Below are 22306 nucleotides of genomic sequence, written 5' to 3' on the forward strand. Positions count from 1 at the left end.
GCTCGTGATAACACAGACAATGGTGAGGTATGTACCTAGAGTCCGCTACAGCCTACCTATTCAGATCCCTCATCATTAGATTTTGGAACTCGGACGAGATGCCCCTGTTGAAGCTGGGCCGGGACAGCAGCCTGTCGGCCTGCCGCTCCACCACCCTGTCTGTCTGATGGCTGGGCTGCCTCTGGAGGTGAGGGTTACGCAAGGCCATACTGATGTCATTCAGGAGGCGGGGCAAAGGACCCAGTTTGATGATGGCATCCTGTGGTTCAAGAAAAACCATTTTGGCTGAGTTTTGCTGCGGAATTAAAAAATTTAATATTTTTGAGTTATTTAATGCAAGGTTTCTTTTATAAAAATGCCATATGTCCATCTCCACCTAAGTTAATGAGGGCTCAAGCCTGATTAAAGACTTACTCTACAGCTAAAATTAAGCAAGACTTTAGGTATAAGGTGAAAAATCCTGAAATATTCAGTCTGAGTTTGTTTAAGTTTGGCCTCACTGTAATAAAACCTGAAGGGATGTACAAGGGATGGACACAAAACCTGCACAACATAATGTAATTCAATGTAAAAGCTATAGTATGAATAAGACTTCTGTTGTTGGAAAGGTGTTAACTCATCTATGGAAATGTATTTAATAAAATATGTAATTACTGGTGGTTTTGAATTTTAACAATATACTATCACGTGTAGCTATGGTTTATATCCATTTAAATGTAGGTGCCTTATCCCAATATATCAAATAGCTTAAAATACAGCATTATGACTAAATAAGAACAATGAATAATTGATAGAAAAACTCAAATTTTGATAAAGACCTTAGTGAAATCTTGTGTAAAAAGAGGAGAAATCTAAAAGCAAAAAAGGGACAAAAACGTTTAAATGTTACATAAATAATATTACTTAAATATCCATTAATATTACTATGGTCTAGAATTTTATTTTGGAATCAATTACAGTTGGAAATGGCTGTATAGTATAATGGCACAGATATTGCCATGATTGGGCGTACCTTGCTGAGCTGAGCGATGACCTCCCAGAGGAGGCTGTGCAGGATGGACAGCTCCCTGCCCAGGTCGATGTATCCCTCAAAGCCGCCCGCATTGCTCACACTGTCCAGGTTGGAGATCTCATACAGAAACTGCTGCATGGAGCCCCACTCCATCTCTAAAAACTCATTCATGAAACCCATGTACTCTTCTTTATTGCCAAACCTGCAAGTGGGAAAGGAGGGAAAGGGCAGTAAGGAGATAAGCCGATGGAGGGTTAGAACGAGTAGAGATAGGAAAGTGACAGAGCAACACATGACGGTGAAATGTAATGTCAACTGGAGCCACAATTTCGGATAACTCTTAAACTGAAACACTGTTTCTTACATGTCCTTTATATCCACTGCCATTTTGTTGAGACATATCTTTGTATATACTATAGTTGTAGCACAATATGACTGAAAATAAGGTAACATTTTTTACACATTTTTAACTCAAGCTATGTTTTTCAGATTGTGAAGAAACATGCATCTTTTCATAGGTTCATAATTAAGGAGAAAAACTGACTGTTACAAAGTACTAAACTAAAAGCTGTAGATAAAGTGAAATGAAACTGACTTGGAGAAGTTAGCCAGGTTTTGCACTACTTTGGCGATAAGGGTGAGTGTGCGAGACGTCTGTTCATCGGGATACTCCTGGGTGAGGTTGAAGAGCGATGGGGACATGATGGCAGGACACAGGAAGCGCAAGAAGAGGGAACCACTGATGAGACGGTCAGCGATGTCTTCCCGACCTCTCTCTGCACAACGCACTCTCCACGAGGCAAAAACTTCCTTTAGCTCTCGAGGGAAAACACTGGGAAGGGGAAATACCAAATACAGACTCAGTAGAAATTCAGAGTTTTTTCAAGTCCCCCGTGAAAGAGTCTGAAATCTCATGCATCTTTAAAAAGGCAGAGAGGAAAAGACACACTGAAAACAAGCATGCATAGCTACTCACCAATGGGAGTTAACGATCTTGCAGAGTGCTAGTTCACAGCACATTCGGAGATTGGCTTGGTGGTCTGGGAGCACGGAGGGTGGGGTTCTCATGGGGTCCACTTCGCAATTTTCCTCTGACTCATACAAGGCCCTTATGAACTCCCCTACAAATTATATTCATTAGTAACTGGTGAAATTGTAAAAAAAAAGCCTTGAAGATTTCAGTTTTGTTAATACAGAAAGCACAGGCAACAACATAACATTGTACACATTTAGATTTAGAAAGAAAAATAAAATACATTACATTTAAATTAAAAGTAGGAAGTAATTAACAGAAATAAAGAAAAATGCTTAATGTTGGACGTGGAACTATATACTTGAAATCAAAGTAAGACAAAATTCAAAGTGGACTAGATTGGGGCAAAAAAACGACATTTAGAATATTGACTACATGAGTGATACTGCATATTTTCAACCCATCTTCATCATAATTAATATTATTTGTACAGTACAAACTGACATTATCTTGCATCATTTTCACTTCCTGTTTACAAGTATCCAGAGTAATGGTGGTTGACTATAAAACAATGTTATTATCAAGTTTTTGTACATGCTCGTGAAAACATTCATTAACGACACAAAGCTAATGAGAACATTATATTTGATGTCCTTCTCTCTCTTTAAGAAAGCTTTATTTATCCACAAGAATAGCTGCTTCCCTATCCCACAGACTTCAGGCACTTGAGCTGCACTTGGCTGATCAAATAATTCAGTATATCGTCAAACTCAGTGCAAAGATATGACAAAATATTATTCTGTGGGTAAGATGGAAAAATCTAAAATCCCCCATCAAGCAAAGGAATGGAGGAAGACTGAAAGAAACAGTATCTAAGGGACGAATTTTCCTTTAACACTAGAACCGCCAATCGGGTCAATTTGACCCAGAGCTGTTTTTTATTGTGTGTAACTTTTTTTCAATAAAATATTAAAGTCTTCCAGTCCGTGAATCTTCCTGAATGTGTGTTATGTAGCACCCTATGTTGTTAACAATTGTCAATATGAAGTCAGATTGAAGAAATCGCCCAAAAAATTGCCATTTATACCTATTTCCGCCCAGCGGGTCATATTGACCCCACCCCTTTTCATATAAACATGACGTGTTGCTATAGCAACGCCTTTTGTCTACTGCGGTTCCTTATAGATTGAGAGATAGATTGAGAGAGAGAGAGATAGATGGATAGATATATTGATAGATAGTTATAGATAGAGAGAGAGAGAGAGAGAGAGAGAGAGAGAGAGAGAGAGAGAGAGAGAGAGAGAGAGAGAGAGAGATAGAGACAGTCTGTAGTGAAGGAGTGCGCTCCCGCTCACGGGAAACTGCTCGCGCTGTGCTCCGCAGCAAACAGCTGTGGGGCGAGTTGAAAGTACATTATGCTGGCCGCGGTGTCTAAATAATGCTTCCGGGCCAGCGGGCCATTTATAATGTCGAGCCCTGAGAGTCCACAGATTATATTGGTATACGTTTCATCCCTGTGCGATCAAAACTCACTGTTCAATAAAATAACATTTTACCTTGAAAATCAATGCATTGTAATAGCGGGTCAATTTGACCCAGGTGGCGGTTTTAGGTATAACAAATCTCTGGCGGTTCTAGTGTTAATTAAAAGTGTTGTCTTTCCAAAACTTATCTCCTGAATTTTAAATCATTTCAAAATGGAATATGTCCCTGTTTATACCATGACTAACTCAACTGCATGTGCTTCACTGGCATGGCTCACCTATAGCGTCCTTGAGGTACTTATGTCCGATCAGTTTGAGGTACTCTTCTATGGCTTTGGTGGCCAGAGTGTTCTCTCTGAAGATAAGGTGTTCTCGGTCGATGAATCTGTCTACCTCGCACATCGCCATGTCTGACAGGAAGTCCTGAGGAAAAGAAAAAACTCAACTATTGTTCTTACACACAATGTTTACAGCAGAAGTAAGGACTGAAAAATCTTTGTTTTCAACTTCACATACTGATAGAGTAGCCCCTACCTTAGCTTTCCCTGTGCTCTGCAGTATATGCACCAACGCACAGGCCACTTCCTCTTTGCTCTTCACACTCAGCACGGGCTCCAGCACAGCACACAGGGTGCGGTAGTTATTGGTGACGTACTCTGCAAACTCCTTATACAGCTCCATGGGCAGGATGTTCATGGTCTGGAAGCGTGATTTGAGGCGTAGGGATGCGTTGATGATCTTCCCGCCCCCCCCACCGGCTCCCTTTGTGAGGACGCTGGGCTGGATGAGCGGGTACCACTGCTCCACAAACTGACGTCCAGTGATGCTCGAGATGGGGATGCTGACCAGTCCTAAGTATGTGCTCTTTTCCTTAAAACAAAAAAAGAGTAGACATAGAGATAAGCATGCTTAGAGTACTTTTTCACAAGATTAGATGTACTTTATTAATCCCAGTTTGGGAAAACATTTTGTTGCAGCAGCTAATAAAGAAAGCTAATAAGTTAATAATAAGCTATTAAATAAAGCTGCGCTGTTTGATTTTATAATAATAACCTCATACATTTATAAAAATGAAAATCTTAAAATGTCAAAAAAGTTAATTTCAAGCTTCTGCACTGAATAAATAACGAGAAGAAACACCAGATCCCTGGAGTGTCGTTTGAAGCTAGAAATAAGTTTATGTAGCTATGGTGTTGGTACTCTTGTACTAAATTGAGAAAAAGGAATTACCATATTTGTGACTCACTATAATTTATTTCTAAAAGCGACATGAGGGGGCAAAAAATACAATTTTTACTGCCAAATAGTAAATGGCAATGGTATTGTAATAATAAATCATGGCATTGACCTAATCAATTTGTCATAAATTAAGATTGTTCTGGATTTTCATTCTTCACGTCCGGCCCTCTGCTTTTTCACAGAGTCAGTGCAGTTTGAAGACACTCCTGTTTCCCTCCAACACAAACTATGGACGTTGCATAATTTTGTTATAAGGCTATTAAAGCAAATGACAAAGACAAAAGCAGAGCCACTGCAGACAAGACCCCATTTTGCTACTGGCTATTTCATTATAAGACGACTGAATGACAATGTAGCTCTTTAAACATAATGTTCACTCCTCACAGTATGTCATTTTTTCATCTCTTGTTCTTGTTGAAGTGATGCTCTAATGAGCCAAAGTGCTTCTTTTTGTTGTTTTTGGTCTCATCTAACTCCTGAGGGAAATATGTGGTATATTGCCTCTAAATGCTGCACCAGCTAGTGGCCAACTGTGTCTGTCTGTCGTTTTGGTGGTGAGAAGTTATGGTAAAGTTGTTTCTTGTTTTTGCTGAACAGCCCAATGAGAGTAGCAAAACGTGTAAAGCTACAGGTATGACAGCTAAATAATGAGCTGAAAATGTGTTGCTAAGGGGATCTTGAGATAAGGGTGATACATTCCTGCAGGTTTATCATCACAAGTGCCTTTTGTCACTGTGTCAAATTGTTTTCTCATTATCATAGAATTGATTTTATTGTGAACATTTTCAATTCCATCCACTTAAAGGTGGGGTAGGTCATTTTGGAGAAACCAGCTCGAGTGCGCTAGAATTTGAAAATACACAACCGGAGAAAATCTCCCACTTCCTTACAGAGCCCCTCCTCCAACACACACGAACGCGCACATGACCAATGAGGGCACGAGATAAGTTTGTGCACAGATGGAAGGCTGACAGGCAGGTAGGCCATCCAATCATTTTAGCCGGCCCGGCTAAAATGATTGGTCGTGCTTTTTACAGTATTACGGCTTCCACAGATGACTTTTTTTAATGGATTTTTTGTCAAAGCACTTCAGATATTCATTGCTATCGGGATGTTAAGAGCATTCCATGAAATATAACAAAAAGTGTGTCTCGAGCCGGTTTCTCAAACTTACCTACCCTACCTTTAAGCATTATTTTTAAGGTATTTTTTAGTAATTGAAACATTTTACTCCCTTAAAATCGTACCACATCTTTCAGCAACAAAATGCTAAATTAACCCAAATATCAAATAAGTGCTTCTTTCATATGAGACCTCCATGGTGAGATGTGTGTGTCACCTTGCGTCTCTTCTTGTCTGTCTCCTTGTATAGATGAAGGCGTAGGTTGCGGACAGCTGGCAGGTTGTTGAACTCAAAATGCTCGCCCCAGAAAACGGTGTCGGTGCGGGGTTTGCTGGTGGTGCGTGCGTACAGCATGTCGTCCAGACAAAGTTCGCAGTAGTAGCGTTTCTTGGCTGGAAGCTCGCGGGCCTCGATGATCCACAGTTTGAGCACATTGTCCACCCTCCTGCTGTTGTCCTGCGAGGAGATAAAGCTGGGTCAAATCAGGTCGAGAGCATTTACTGTCATTAAAAAAGCTTTACAAGACAAGATGATACAATGCAGGGGAAAACACGACAAAGAAAAAAGATCAGAGATATGAAAACTGAGACGGTGAATGTGAATAAAGGGCGACAGCAGGTCAGCCTGCAGGAGCAAATGACAGGAGAGAAGTAGCTGGTGACTGTGGAGGATGTACTTGATACATTGCTTTCAACTCAGGGCTTGAGTACAGAGACAGACGGCAGAATGACAGGGACACAGAAGGAATGAAACTGTGAAGGAGGGGAGTAGGTTGCGAAGGCTAGAAAAATGGGTCCATTAAAAAGTAGAAAGACACAAATGAGACGATGCACATGTGCTGCAAAGACGAGGGACAAACAATGATGGTAATGTTTCTGTAGACAGCTACACTTCCTAATCATGATCACAAAGCTCAAGCAATATTTGACTTCCCCCATGGGAGGAGAGAGTGCCGTGTTGATTGCAGAATGATGTTTTCTGAGTCATTTCAACTAGGCTTAAATGTCATTGTTGTTAGCCCCCTGTTTGTCTGCAGACTATTGAAGTCCTAATTTAGACAACTCAATATGCGAGCACCACGGTTCTATATCCACAGTTCTTAAGTTCTCCATTTGCATGCGCTTTGATAATCAGCGCCAAACACAAGGCAGTTTGAATGTGCTGGACATCTGGTGGCTCAGTTTGCTAGTGCACATACAGTGCAGCAACAACAGCATGGGCTCGAGTCCTCTGCTTTGATATTATGTTACATCTTCACTCGTTTCAGTCAGATCTTGATTTGACTAGCAAAAAAAAACGAGTAAAACATGAAAACAGGGTGAAGTGGCAGCTCTCCTTTTTGAAGTACAAACACTCAAAGCTCAAACAGGGATTTGAAAGGCTCCAGGAAGTTAAGAAGCATAATGATAATCTTTGTCTCTGCAGTGAGTCTTATCTCTGAAGATGCATCTGGTCTGAGATGCACAGTGCATGTTGTTTAGGGGTAGGAGGGCGATGATTTTTGGAGTGAGCCCCCATGTGGAGTCCTTGGAGCTCCATGACTCAGCCAGGACCCCCGCGGCCCGAGCATCTGGCCGAGGCATTCGGCTCGGGCGATGTTCCATCTCAGTCTGGCTTAATAACTCTTACTGCCTGGTTGCCATCAAAGCGGCATTTCTTGCATGTGTGTTCACGTTTTTTTAATAACAGAGAGGGAAGTTACAGGACAATTTTACTAAGTAAGCTGGTTGAAAATTTGATTTTGAGTCGATATAAAGTTTGGAGATTTCATTTATTTGAGCTGTGAGGATGGATATAAACTCACAGTAGCACGAGTGATCCAAACTGGACTAAATTGGCGTGAATAAATTAGGCCCACAGAGAGCAATGACCTGGACTCATCAGAATTCATTCTCTCAGCTCTTGTTCCTTCAGTATTCTTCAGTATTAAGCATCACACACATGCTGGGTTGGTAACAATGATCCTGCTGTGTGCAATTTACAGTACTGACCTCGCATTACCTGATTGGTGGATATCATAGTTTTTTCCAAATAACAGCAATTGCCACCAATCCCCCACCATCTCGCATTACCCTGTGCAGATTTAATATTTCTGTGTGGAGAAGCGACTAAATTGTTCAACACAGACACACACAGACACAAGGATGGAGTTCACACAGAGAAATGAAGCGGTGCGCTCTTATTGAAAACAGACAACAACGGGAGACGGGGAGGAGAGAGAGAGACACACAGACAGAGGGATCATCCTTTTAGTTTTTTCTTCCTCTACCGCATCCCTTTCTCTCCCCTCACCTTGTTGGGCTTGACAGCTCTCTGCAGGTTCTCGATCCATTTGTCTCTCTCTGCAGCTGAGCGACACGCAAAGCACTTGGTTCCCGATGCCGTAGTCACCTGAGGTTATAGCCAATGGTAAATTCAACAACCACAGCCATTAGTAACTATGGAGACTGCAGCTAAAGCGCCAAAATAATGTCTTGTATTCACTCTCAACCTCTGTCATGTTGCACTAATGGAAAAATGATGGGAAAAGCTGACAGACTCCTACAGGAAATTATTTTGGGACTCATTTCAATGTCCTTTCATTCTTCACATGTTATATTTTCAATTCACAGTCTCTTTAAAGGTCACCTATTATGCAAAATCCACAGTTTCATGTATTTTATACATCAACATGTGTCCCCTCTGTGTAAAGAGATTCTGAAAGTTTCAGGAAAAAAGATTCTTTCTCTTTTTGTCCTGATCCATTTATATAAAAACCTGTCTGAAAATGAGCTGATTAGATTTTGGACACTTTATGATGTCATAACGTTTTTTTGGCTTGTGTAACCATTAGCCAATCACCAACCAAGGTAACCCCCCCCCCCCACCTTATCACCTGAATTTCCTCCTAGAGCACCATTGTGTTATTTGTAACCAAATATCTCTCAGAGGGGCGTGGGGAGTGTCTCCTTATTTTCATCTAAAGTAACAGACAGAGAATCAGCACTTTTGAAACAGGGCTGAAACAGAGAGGATTATGGGATGCTACAATGCATGGTCTGTTTGGTATTTGGAGCCAAACACTTCAGAGACATGTTTTGTATATATCTGAGACCTATAATATATTGATGAAAAACAGTATAATAGGGGACCTTTAAGATCACTGTCAGGATTCTGATGCTTTTTACTTCTCTGTGCACTGAGTGTGTGACAGCTGTTTGTCCACACTGAGCAGCTCAGCTCTCACCTCAAAGCAGTACTCTTGTCCCAGGATGCTCGAGTGGACAGGTTTGATAACGGCGTCCTCATCCAGGGTGAGGTCCAGAGCTTCGGCAGCGCTGCTCGGGGACAGCAAGGACTCATGGGAGTGCGACTCTTTGAAGCTCTGCATCAAACGGGTCCTGGGGGAATGATAGTTGTGGTTAGACATGAGGAGGGGGGGAGCCTTTTTTTTTTAAAGGTTGCATTATATTTCAGTTCAGTGTACAAGAAACTGCTTTGTTTTTTATACAAAATGTAAGTCTTAACTATACTCTCTATAATTCTGAACCCTTGTACCTTGATAACGCAAAAGTGTCTGTGTGCAATGGTGGATATGATGTATGATATGTAAATAACACAACATATATTCATTATATAACATGGTGAAATTGTCTACTATTCATACTGCAGTCTGCAAATGGAAATACAGGAATAAGCTCCTAGTACAAAAACAGCAATCAGAAAGCAAGTGATTACTCAAAGCTTGTATTATTAAGAGGCAAATGAGACACTTCTGAAAATGAATGAAGACGTTGAAACTATCCATTGTAAATAATTGAACAGGCAGCTTTAAAGTGAACAGACTTATCAAACCTCTAATAGCAAGAGTTCATTTGAATAACTTTTAAGAAAATCCAGTAAAAAGAATTGACACCAAAGTGACTGAAATGCTCATTATAACCTTGTTTGAAATGTAAATAATCACTCCTTTCATTACACACAATCAAAAGGATGTTCCCCATAATGTGTCACATTATTTGATTATATCTATTTTCGGCAGTTTGATAAACCAATAGAATAAAGATGACTGGCGGCAAAACGAAAGGAGAGATCTTAATTGTTGTTTGTTTTTACATAACTGTCTTACCAGATATATCCAGCCTTTCCCCTCCAGGCTAAACATGTGTAACTCTCCACACAATGTTTCAAGATGGTACTTAATACTAACAATAATCCTGAAACCCATAAGTAAACAAGGTTTTCGCTAAAGCCCCTCCATCATGCTCACCTACACACTTTCTCCCACACTCATGCAGGCACAAAGGGATGTCAAATTACAGACTAGCTCAACAGACGGTCACTAAAACGGACGCATGATGACACAGGGAGTCCAACCAGAGCGCGAGGAGGGATGGTCACGTGTGAACGAAGCCCCTCAGAGAAGAAAATAGTGGATGGAAAGAAAGAAAGAAAGAAAAGATACAGTATGTCCTCCGTGCTGCGTCCGGCTCTCAGCTTCTTCCCTGCGCTCACACTGATTTTGTCTACATTCAATCGTAACGTTCATCAACAGTGCACTGATTACTTGTATGGGACCAGGGGGGAGAGAGAGAGGGAGATAGATAAAAATAGACCCAAAGGAATGAGTCAGATTGAGGGGGAATACAGAGGAGAAGAGAGAAAGAGTGGGGGAGGTCATGAGAGGATGAGAGAGAAGGAAAGACTGGGAGAGGTAAGGGTGAGGGGATAGAGAGAGAAATCACTTTGATTATGTAAACAGTGGATCCTTTGGAGAGGAAGAAAGTGAGAGCGTGGATTAAAGGGAAGAAGGAGAAGGGAAGAGAGGTGGAGAGAGGGACTGAGATGAGAGAAAGAGCGCTGGAGGTAAAAGAAGGTCTATGCAAGGTCTCAGTGGGGAGCTGAAGTGCAGGAAGGAGTCAAACATGAAAAGACACACACACACAACTCACAAATTGTAATCCACTAGTCACGACTGATAAACTTCAAATCTAAGAAAACCACCTAAGCACCTCTAATGATAGACTAGAAACAAGAATACAATTAGCAGATACAATTCTTCAGATTTAAAATATTGTTTTGTGCTTCACTGCAGTGAAAAGACGTCTGATACAAAGACACGTAACTCAACGACACCACTCTGTAGAGTAGAGGTGAAACTAAGAGTACATTAAAGTATTAGTTCCTTGGTAGAAAATGAATCTTATCTTTTGAATCAAGCGATACATGTTAGACATGATTCTGCTTCCAGTGTAAAAACAGAGGATGTTCTGCTTTCCCCTTTTTAAAATAATTAAAAATGGAATAGCTTTGATTTATGGGCTGCAAAACAAGCAGATGGAGACGTCAAGTTGGGCTTTTTAGAACTTGTGATGGACTTTCTTCACTTCGTTTTTCCCAAATTCATAAACTAAACGATTAAAATGAATATAATGTAAACATAGTAATGAATAAAAAGCTTTATATTGATATGATACAGATAATAAATCAGCAAACATGTTGATAATGGATGATTATTTTTGATCATCTATTAAGCAGAAATAACTCAAATGTGCAGGTTCTAACATCTCAAATGTTAAGTTGCTACATTTCTATTTTATATGATTTCAAATAAATGTTTTATTATGTTTAAAGGTTCATGCAAAAAGGTATGACTGGTGAATATTATTATCTTGTGACAATTTATAATTAGAAAATGTGAGTAATCTACAAAATAAAATAGTAAATAGAACATTAGAACAGTCCGGCAGTGGCTCAGTCAGTAGGGGCTTGGACTGGGAGCCGTAGGGTTGCTGGTTCAAGTCCCCGACCAGACCTAAATATGGAGTGTGGACTTCTACTTGGAGAGGTCCCAGTTCACCTCCTGCCCTGCCGTGGTGCCCTTGAGCAAGGCACCGGACACCCCCCTTCCCCCCCACTCCCATTGCTCCCCGGGCGCTGTACAATAGCTGCCCACTGCTCCTAGTACTAGACTCCTTGTACTAGGATGGGTTAAAAGCAGAGGCCAAATTTCACTGTGTGTGCTGTGTGCTCTGCATGTGTGACCATTAAAGAGGGTTTCATCCCTCCCTATTCTATCTATTCTATTATACCTTGCACGACAGGAAATACTTTCAGTCAGTAACAGGCTAGGATACAGAGAATATTTATTTATCTCCAGTATGTAAAGGAGGGTAGCTCTGAGACCCATTGGGTGTTTGCATGAGCAATCAATTCAAAGATATTTTTATAGAGAACATGTGGAAAAATATATCATTATTTTACAGCCTGTGTGGGAACTCAGAGGTGTGTTTATAGCTGCATGAATATCAATCCACGCTGAAAAAAGCAGCGTGTGTTCTGTCTGTGCAAACTTAATAAAGATAAAAAAAGAGAATAATAATAATCAAAGCTGCCGATGTTCACCGTCATGGCTGACAGGGAACACCCAGAGTAAAGCAGGAGATGTGAAAGAGGCAAACAACCCCGACTTCAACCTCGCCTCTTGACTTTTCTGTCTGTTCAGTGTTTTCTCAGACTGGCCGTGGATAATAGACACCTACAACCTTCCCGAGTGAATAAATCATGTGTAGACGCACCATGGCAGAAACCTGGCTCAGGGAAGGTTTCAGCGCTCTCGAGTGCTCGGCCGCGCTGTGTTTAGATCATCAACATGACCTTGTTCACATCGGACGTTTGTCCTGGCTGTGGCTGTTCAGTGGGAGCTTATAGATGAAAATAAATTAACAAAATAAAGGTTAGAACTTCTTGTGGGTTAATTCATTTGTCCGACAGGCAGAAAATAAATTGCTAATTGTTTTTGACAAGTCATTTAAAACGTTTTTTTTTAAAGTTATCTCGCTCGAACTCCTCAATTTTGATGAGTGGCTGGTCTTTTTCTTATTAAGTTACATTGAGAGTGAATGTTTTGGGGTTTCAGCGCATTTATCGTTCGAGGAAAGAGATTTTTTTTGTCACATTAGAGTTTAGGGAATACAGAAAATGGTGATTTTTCAGTATTGATTCATTGAGAACGTTATCATTATTGCAGGGATAGATAAAATACTATAGTTATCTCTATTTCGAACTATTTGTAGTTTTCTTGTTAACTCTGTTTCATTAGTGCAGCTGAATATAGACGAGAAAGGGGTAAAGAGAGAGGGCAACATCACAGATTCATTCTGTGGAAAGGGCTCAAGCCTTCAGTACATGGCATTTGCGCTAGTTGAGCTATCGAAGTGCACATAAGAGACCAATGCTATTGAATAACTGTTAACCAGGCTAGTTTAGGTAGAAAAAAAGCCTTCCTCATTTATTTCTCTTATAATTCCCTAAAACTCTAATGAAATAATTTCATAAAATACTGACACAATGCTGCTGTCTTAAACAGCAATTAAGATAATTCTAAGGTAAAAAATGAAAAACATTACTTGAAAAATGAACAACTTCAATTGTTATATGGATATATCATTGATTTCCCTTTCGAGATTATTTTTTTTAGAACAAACTTCTGCCAAACTTGAGTCTCTGAGGATATTTCCCCTCAAAAATGATCCTTGTAACTCTTGTGCTGCTGTGCCTGACGAACGCTGGTGCTGCTGCAACTAGGAACAAGATACAGAGGAGGTATAATTAAGCAAATCTCCCACTGACTCATTATGGTCTGTACAGCCGCCATATGGCTGTCAGCTGGTTGCCATGGAGAAAGAGGCAATGTTTTTTCTTCACCCAGCAGAGAAACAACGATGGTGCCGAGTGCTTTAATTGTATGTGACACAGAGTGAGAAATAAAAAACCATTTCCAGCAAATGATGGAAGGAGATAGAGATACATAGGCAGATAAAGACAAATATAGATAGACAAGATACATAGAAAGAGGTTTAGAGAGAGATAGATAGATGGATGGATAGATAGATAGATAGATAGATACTCCACATCAGTTGTCTTATAAAACTCACATTGTGTCCAATCTGAATTAGTTTACACTGTTTAATTTCCGCTGAGTGTGTTAAGCTCCATCCACACTTCCTTTTTGATTCAAAACAAAGCTTTATATTGTAGAATTAGATGGAGAGTAAATTGTTTTTGTGATGCCAAAGCATTTACACAAACAGACTGGGAGAACAAGACAAAAATTAGCTATCATACATAAATGCAACTGCACAGTGTTTGCAGATTAGCAGCCAATCACAGCCTGACACAGCAGATTAATCCACACATGAATGTCCAACATCACTCTCACTCACTGACCTGTCTTGGTCGGCACTGCGGAAGCGGGGGAGGATCATGTGGCGGAAACTGCTGGTTCGGTCCAGTTTGGGCTGACTCTTAGCCCTCTTGATCGAGCCCTTCAACCTTCTGCTGAGAAAGCTCTGGAGGTGGAGGGAGGAGGGGAGAAACAACAAGGACAAGACAGATGGAGGAGGAAAGGGAGGACGTGCATGGTGCAAAGTGACAGAGGAGAAGAAGAAGAAGAAGTGGTCGGCGTGAGTTGGAGATGATAAGATGAGATGTGAAGAGAGAGTGAGGGATGATTTAAGAAGAAAGATTGATTGTAAAATATAAAATGGTTTCCATGGAGTCGGTGTGGTTTGTGTAGAACGTATTTAAGTGACAAAAAGACACAGACAAATGAAATACATGATGCATGACAGGGGAAAGCACAAGATACATTTATTATCAACTAAAAATCATACACCCACACATGGCAATTTGTCACATTGAACTGCAGTGTGGTCTCAGATCCTGCGGTGGGCAGTGCTGAGCCATACAGTCCAAAAATAAGCTCGACAGTACATGTCAGTGAATGATCAGAAACACAATCTGGAGACACTGATAAGCAGGAAATTGCTCATTGATGAGGTCATTACTTGGGGTGTGTACCAATACTCACTGAGGGGTATTTCTGTGTCTACTTGTGTGACAAATATATGGAACACAATATATATTTTATTTTTCTTCTAAATGAACAAAGGCTTGCGTTCAATGCAACAAAAATAAGGTTTCAGCCGTTTTAAACTGAAGCAGCACAACTCTGAACTCTGACTAAACTTGATTTTGCGCATACTAGGGATGAGAGAGCCAGATCGCACATTTATGGTTTCTAACACAAGCAGCCAGAATATGTATTTTAAGCTGTTAGTGGATTAGTGTTCAGTTTGATTTTAGTTTTGTAGGGTGGCTCAGATTTGTTTGTCACAAACTGAAGATGGATGTGTCAGCAGTTATTTGACCTCTGTTACTTTGTCAAAGAATCTCTTGCTCTGGTCGTGATTATTCTTTCTGAACGTAGAGCTCCTAAAAAGACTCCCCAGCCAGAAAGCGTTTTCTGTTACATTGACAACCAGCATCCTTGAGCTGTTAAGTCACAACTGTGGCGTAACTGCATATTTAACACCTTTCAGAACAGTGTTTTTAATTCTCATAGCTTTTTTCTCCTGTTTTCATATGTTTGGATGTTAATATGAGCTTGAAGCTTGAACTGATGGCTGTGTAAATAACTTCAAAGCCTAAATCATGCATGAAATTTGACTTTTTTTGTACTGTAAAACTGTGACACTTCATATATTCATTTATAAAGTGAATCCTGAAGACTCATAAACAATATCATTTGTATACCTATAGCATAACAGCATTGTCGAGCGGGGGAATGGCTGCAGGCAAATGACACCTCATCATCTGTCATGAGTCAAAAAGCTTTGATGCCTGTCTTGAGGATATGACTAAAGACTTGGCTCCATCTGCTGGTTCCAAGCTAATAGCCTGCATGACTAAATCTGATTAGATTAGCTGCTCCGTCTGACACTTTAAGTCTCAAAAAGTCAAAGAATTAAATACAGAGGGAGACAAAAAGAGAGAGCGATAGAGAGAAAGTGATACATTAAAGAGAGAGATACTATAAAATGAGGTAATAGAGAGAGTGGGGGACTTTATATTAAGTGGCTTTGTTTGCATGCTCAGAGTGACTCGGATTCACTTCAGTTTAAAGAAGAATATTAGTGTTATTTAGGGCTTTAACCCTATATGTTTCTGTATCCATTTAGAAGCAGGTTGCATCAAAGTACATTTACTTTGGCACTATATTTCACAAATGTATACTTCTACTGTATTTCAATGTTTTACTATTATACATTTATTAAATATATATGCAGATGAATTCATGAAGAAAATAACAGTTAGTTCCAGCCCTACAAAGCAGTGTTAAATACTGACACACTCACAAGGGCAACTTCCAGTATTATAAGTATTGGTACTTTTGATTATGTAGGTACAATTTCACTATGAAATGCTACTTACATACTTATACTTACGTCATACTTTCTATGATAGACTTTCCCTTGTGTTGGGGTACTTTTAGTATCAAATGAGTCTCTTGCGGGAAGGTTAAAGCCACAGCGTACATTAAACGAGTGCCAGCCAATAGATCGAATACAGAATATAATACAGATTTAAAGTGAGCTAGATTTAGGATAATAACAAAGGCTGTCTTTAAGGGTTCAAAGGTCTTTAAACTGCAACACTTGTCCTGCACTTTAGGCTTGCTCATTGAATCTGAGAAAGCTGAAATATTGATATGAAATCTCTCATCTTAGCCACTATGAAATATTCATGAAAAACAAAAAGTTTGAGCCAAAAGCCAAACTGGGCTTTGCGTTCACGCTAATGGATTATCTGGCTCCTGCCGTTTCTCATACTGCAACAGTGAACGGGCTGCAAATAGTTTCCTGTGTAGAGAGAAAAACAAGTCCGGCTATTTCCAGCTAAAGCGCAAACACCAGCAGAAATAATAGAAAGGAGATGGGTAACATGGAGCACTTGCACAAACTTAATAAGACACCAATCTATCCTTTAAGCCCTTTGAGGTGCACGTGTGATACAATGGGATTTAATTTCTGTTGCTATGAATAAAACAATAAACAGATTATTTCCGTCCACAGACAGAATATGTTTTGCTGCCAGTTCCTCTAACTGAAGTTGTCTCCAGTACAACAAAGAGACACAATGATCCCAGGAGTAGCAGTGACAGTACACTTTGAAAAAGATATGACTCTTCTTTTGGTGACATTAAAGAATCATACCATGTGTTCTGCGTGTTTTAACCGATTTACTACGAGTCAATTCAGGACATTGAAGGTAATCATTGGTTATTATTTAGTTCCCATTGGATGACATCCTTTTAGCAGGCGTGTGCACTTTATCAAAGTGAATATTAAGTCTGCTTTTCCTTTATATGCATTACATAAAAATACCTTAAAGTGGACCTATCATGCTATATTTGAATAATATATTGTAGGGCCATACCTATATAAAACATGTCTGTGAAGTTTTTTTTTCAAAATACCAAACAGATCATGCATTTTAGCCATGCTTCATTTCGCTCTATTTGCTCTTTTCCAGCCCTGTTTTTGCAAGGGCTGATTCTGTGAGAAGTCTTCTTCGCTGCTTTTGTGGCAGACTACAGCGCCACTTACAGGCCTGGCATATGTACTACAGCGTCTCCAGCGCTTTCGAGCGGCAATGGCCGTGGCCGTGGCCCAACCCCCCATTCCCCTGATAGGTGGAGAGTTGCCCATATAGGCGGAGCTCCCTGTTTCTGACGTCAGAACAATTTCAAATCTGTATCAGCTCCGTTGCAGCCCCGTTTTTAGAGATTTGGGTATTGGAGGAAAAGAGAGAGGGTTGTGTTTTCTGACACTTGGTGAGTTCCCTGACACACCGGGGACACATATTCATGTATAAAAGACATACAAGAGTGCATTTTGCATGATAGGTCCCTTTTAAATAATCATCATTTTTATTATTTATACTGTATAGAATATATATAGAACTTTTCAAAACAGTTGAGAAGTGCTTTACAATAAGATTATATGGAGATTCAGTTCCTATAAGGATAATAACAAGCTGCTATATATAATAAGCGACATAAAACATGTTGACCTTTTATTTTAATTGTTTCTGTATCACCTTTTCAATTTCTCCTCTACTCTTTCTATTCATTAGGCAAAAGCAGTGCAGATGTATTAAATAAAACCACACTTTAAACTTCATTACCACACCATGATGAAGTAACTTTGACAGACATGAATGCCTATTACCCATCTCAATTAGACTATGTTTCAAAAGGTGGCTAATTGATTTTCGTATCTTCTGGAAATGAATGGAGACCAACGGCTACCACGAAAAGTAGAAATACATTCAATTGAAAATATTCAGTTTACTTTTAAGGACCAACAAAAACTAGCAAACACACACGTATGACCCTTTGTGGTATACTGTTCTAATCATTCTGTGAATATTGAATTTGAATTTGAGAGACAAGATGTTTCCATTCTACAGGCATCATAAATGCAGTAGCCAGTGTCTCTGCTTCAGCCACAGTTGTGTCACATACCTCAACGGGGGGCAGTGGTGAAATGAACGTCCCTCCTGCCACTGGAATCGAACTAGCAGCCCTCCAGTCTCCGCCCCAGTACAAGAAGGGGGAGGTGGAGGAGAAGGTGGCAGGCGAGTGGGGCAGGGAGAGGGAGAGGGAGGAGGACAGGGAGAGGGGCAGCGAGCGGGGCAAGGGGGGCGTGCCGGGCCCTTTTTTGGAGCCCTTTTTTTTCTGCTTCTGCCGATCAAGGGCATGTGAGGGGGAGACAGCCAGGGAGAGGGGAAAAGGGTAATGCGGGGTCCCGCTGGCCCTGCGACAACAGGAGGGTGGCGGGCCCAGGGCGGGAGACGGGAGGAAGGAGAGAGAGAGGGTCGGGGGCAGCGAGCGAGGCCGGGAACAGGGAGGGTTACTCACGGATTGTCGGAAGGGTTGAATTGGGGCACTGGGAGGGATCTCCATGCTGGGCTGCTTCCCAGTGGCTATGCTCTTCCGCCGGGCGCGATGATCTAACAGACAGAGAGAGAGAAAAGGTCGACAGGTAAGACTAAATATCAGGAGGAGGGAAACATCTGAAGGTAAAATGAGGGCAGAACAAGGAGTGACGGCGCCGAGACAAAGCTAAAGGATTCAAGGATTCAAGGCTTTTATTGTCATTTGTACATAGCTACAGTGTAGTTATGTCAATGGAAATCTTAGGTCACAGGCTCCTCCAACAGTGCAAGTAAATAAAATAAAATAGAATATGGTAGCAATAGTGCAGAATAGTCTATATACAAGTAATTACAATATTGATATATATAAGTTGCAAACAGATGAATGTTATGGATGTCCTTTCAAAAGTTCAGGTGTTTAACAGTCTTATGGCCTGAGGGATGAAACTGTCCATTAGTCTGGTTTTAGTCCTTTAGCGAGAGGATGTGGGGAGAGAAAGACTTGCCATTGTGGAAATAAACAGCTATGGGAGAGCTGTTACTGACAGTCTGTCTAAATAAAACCATCTTTGGTCGTCCACCAGCGCTGCTGCGCGGACTCATGAACTGTAATACACCGTCATCTGTGTGGAGGGGGAGAGGTGGACGAAGTGGGCGAGAGACTATTCAGAGATAGATTTTCTGTCTGGACATCAGATGAGCGAATGTTAACAGCCTGTATGTTGAGGCGAGGGAGAGGGGAGGGACCGGGAGATGAACAGATAGAGAGAAGCATGCATTAAACAAACAAAGCACTTATTGACTTCCGTCAGAGAGTCGGTGCCTAATGCACTTGATTGGTGAGTAAGGGAATAAACTTGTGTCCTGCGCATGATGGATGATGGAGCGAGTTAGTTTAGAGAACAAAGGAAACAAAACACAAGAGGCCTGGTTGAACTCAGATGAACTGCAGCCACAACAATGTGAGTGAATGTTGAAAGTGTACATATATTGCCTGACTTCCACTTCCCCGTCCCTGCTGTCCCTCGCCCAACTGTTGGAAAACTCAATAAAATGTCAGGACTGTATGTCTATCTCAAACGTCCTTAAGGGAAAGTCTTATACATGCCTTGTATGAGGAGTGTGACATTTAGGACAACCAGTGAACAAAAGAAAGACTAGAAATGGCCCTCATGATCCACAGAATGACATACCAAAACTCAGGATAGTTGGATAAATCAATAAATAGTTGGACCATAAAAGACTTGCTTCTAAAATATGAAATTGATCCACACTATAAAATAAATGATCAAAGGATCTACCATGTGTCCGACTGACCATGTTTAGAGGAAGGGCTAAAACAGAGTCATTTCTTGCATGTGGAAGATTTTTGAAATGCTTTGCTGTTTTGGCAGTTTGCTATAACAATATCAAATTCAGTCTTTAGACTCATCGTCTTGGAACCGTGGATGTACAAAAAATCTCTTACAAATCGATGTGCTATATTTCACAAGTGGAACATTTGAACGGCTGGTGGAGTTAAATGAAAATAGGAGGACTGCTAAATCATCCTCGGGGGTCAAGATGTCTTCACAAAATGTAACGCACACCAGGCAAAATAGTATAATAGTAACAGTTCTCTGATATTTCAGACAAACTGATTTCCATCCCTAGAGCCATGCCGCTACAGAAAAAGAAGTACATACACGATTAGACAAGAATATGTAAAGTTATTGGAAGTCAACAGTTTTTCTACCGTTTCCACCAGATGAAGACGCAACAGTGCCTTGTCTTATAAAGCCTGGGTGAGCATTATTCATTACAGTCTTTTGTTATTGTCTCTAAACAGCAGGATGATATCAAAGTACATTTCTGCACATCCTGTTTTTTCCCCGTTTCATATTCATGTGTTCCTTTCCTTGTTTTTTCCCTTTTTTATTTGCATGTCCCTATCAAGAAACATCTACACAGCATTATAACCCTCACATAAAATACAAGTTTGGTTACATTTGCTTGTTTGTTCTTAAGTCTTGTCTATTTCTTTCTGCATTGCAGCCTGTCCTCATGATGTCTGTCTCTGCTTTTTCCTTTGCCTCCTCCCATCTCAGCCTGTCACAGTCACACTAATAACACACACACACACACACACACACACACACACACACACACACACCACACACACACACACACACACACACACACACACACACACACACACACACACACACACACACACAACACACACACACTTAACACACCCCACACACACACACCCACCACACACACCACGGCACCTCTTCTCTCCCAACGCAGCTATTTTTACATAATTCAAATAGTGCATTATCCCCTCTCGTCTCTTCACGCCCTCTCTCTTTCTCTCCTATCCTTTCTCCTCCTTGCACCCTCTCCCTCTTTTCATACGCGTTCTCTCGCTCTCTCCCCCTTCAGACATTTGTGGCATCTAGAACCTCCATTTTCCACATTACCTGCATCTGAATTCCTCTTTTATCCTTGTCGCCCCTATCGTTCTACTCTTCATTTAACCTGTCCAAATGGGACAATTTTTTTCACCGCAACGACTGTCTGCAATCCTGACATTTTCTTTACCCACAAGAGGAGGGAAAAAGATGACCAGGAAGGTGTTTGGAACCCAGCTATGCAATTGTCTTCTTGCAAAATCCACAGTTTAACAGCTACCAAATCAAACTCTGCAAGATGACTGACTGGTGGAGGAGTCTTCTAAATTAAATCTGAGAGAGCAGGGATCAAACATGAAGAGGTGACTGAGAAATCACAGTGGAGGGAGAAATAACTCACCATCTAGTTCCATTAAAAGGTTTAAAATGCACCTTTAACAGTTAATCGTAATTTCATGAATAGTAGGGCATTTTAAATCACCTGCGTTTTGTGATAGCTGGTTGCATAATGGCAATTTCCCTTCCTCCTTTGAAAATGTAAACCTACGCTTTCAGGAAGATTGACAGAAATGAAAGGCAATTATACAGTTCCTGGTAGATTTTTATAACTCCATGTTACTGATGGGGCTAAATTGTTCCAGGAATTTATATTCTTCAAATATAGAGAATTTCAGTTCAGGACATTTGGAGAAAATATGCTGAATGTATCCTAGTGTGGCAGCCATCTCTCTCTGCTCTCCATAGTACGACTCCCAGTTTCTTAGGTGTTTGTTACTCTGCATGAAGTGGTTAATGAGGAGCAGTTATCATGGGTGCTGCCCTGTACGGCTGGAGGTTACGCCAGCTTTATGTATGCATCACAACTGCAGCCATCTCAATTAAAAGGCCTCAGAGCAGTGATATCCAGATTAGCTCCAGAATATATTGTTTCCCCAAACTAATTAGTTTCTCCTGGAGGAGCAGACTGTGCTAGACAGAGCATTCTGGTACACTCAACTGGAATCTGTACGAGGGTAAACAAAAAATTAGAATACAACTGAGTTCTGAAAAACAAAAAGCAGTCTGTGAGTGTACCATCCAAAGCCTTCGGGTAATATCGCCCCACCCCTTTTAAAAAACCTCTTCTTTGGGTGCCAATTTTGAGTCATGAGATTCAGTGAGAGCATGTGTTATATTACATCCTTCAATGGAGGGTTTCATTGGGGTCAGAATTTTGGTTGGAAATCAAACAAGTTTTTGTCTGCTTTATGTAGTTGCAGCTCTTGTTGTTTTCCCCTCAAGGATAGAAAGTGTGTACGACAAAAAGAAAATGGAGCG

General features: G+C 40.7%; 1 protein-coding gene across 2 annotated transcripts in view; it reads right to left on the reverse strand.

Annotated features, from left to right (window-relative positions):
- The window catches only part of syngap1b (synaptic Ras GTPase activating protein 1b), an 85285-nt gene that overhangs the window by 18341 nt on the left and 44638 nt on the right, over positions 1-22306 (reverse strand). Inside the window, exons 3-13 of one of the 2 annotated variants that reach the window (XM_034112847.1) lie at positions 18577-18668; positions 14040-14161; positions 9058-9211; positions 8124-8222; positions 6048-6287; positions 4004-4339; positions 3748-3892; positions 1989-2133; positions 1608-1844; positions 1013-1214; positions 57-259 (exon numbers count right to left, since the gene is read on the reverse strand). In XM_034112847.1, coding sequence (XP_033968738.1) covers positions 57-259; positions 1013-1214; positions 1608-1844; positions 1989-2133; positions 3748-3892; positions 4004-4339; positions 6048-6287; positions 8124-8222; positions 9058-9211; positions 14040-14161; positions 18577-18668 — 1975 coding nt within the window. Of the gene's footprint in view, positions 1-56; positions 296-1012; positions 1215-1607; positions 1845-1988; positions 2134-3747; positions 3893-4003; positions 4340-6047; positions 6288-8123; positions 8223-9057; positions 9212-14039; positions 14162-18576; positions 18669-22306 lie in introns of both variants that reach the window. The other variant, XM_034112846.1, reaches the window with a different exon arrangement.

This window comes from Trematomus bernacchii, unplaced genomic scaffold (genome assembly GCF_902827165.1).
Source record: "Trematomus bernacchii unplaced genomic scaffold, fTreBer1.1, whole genome shotgun sequence".
In the NCBI taxonomy this organism is placed as follows: domain Eukaryota; kingdom Metazoa; phylum Chordata; class Actinopteri; order Perciformes; family Nototheniidae; genus Trematomus; species Trematomus bernacchii.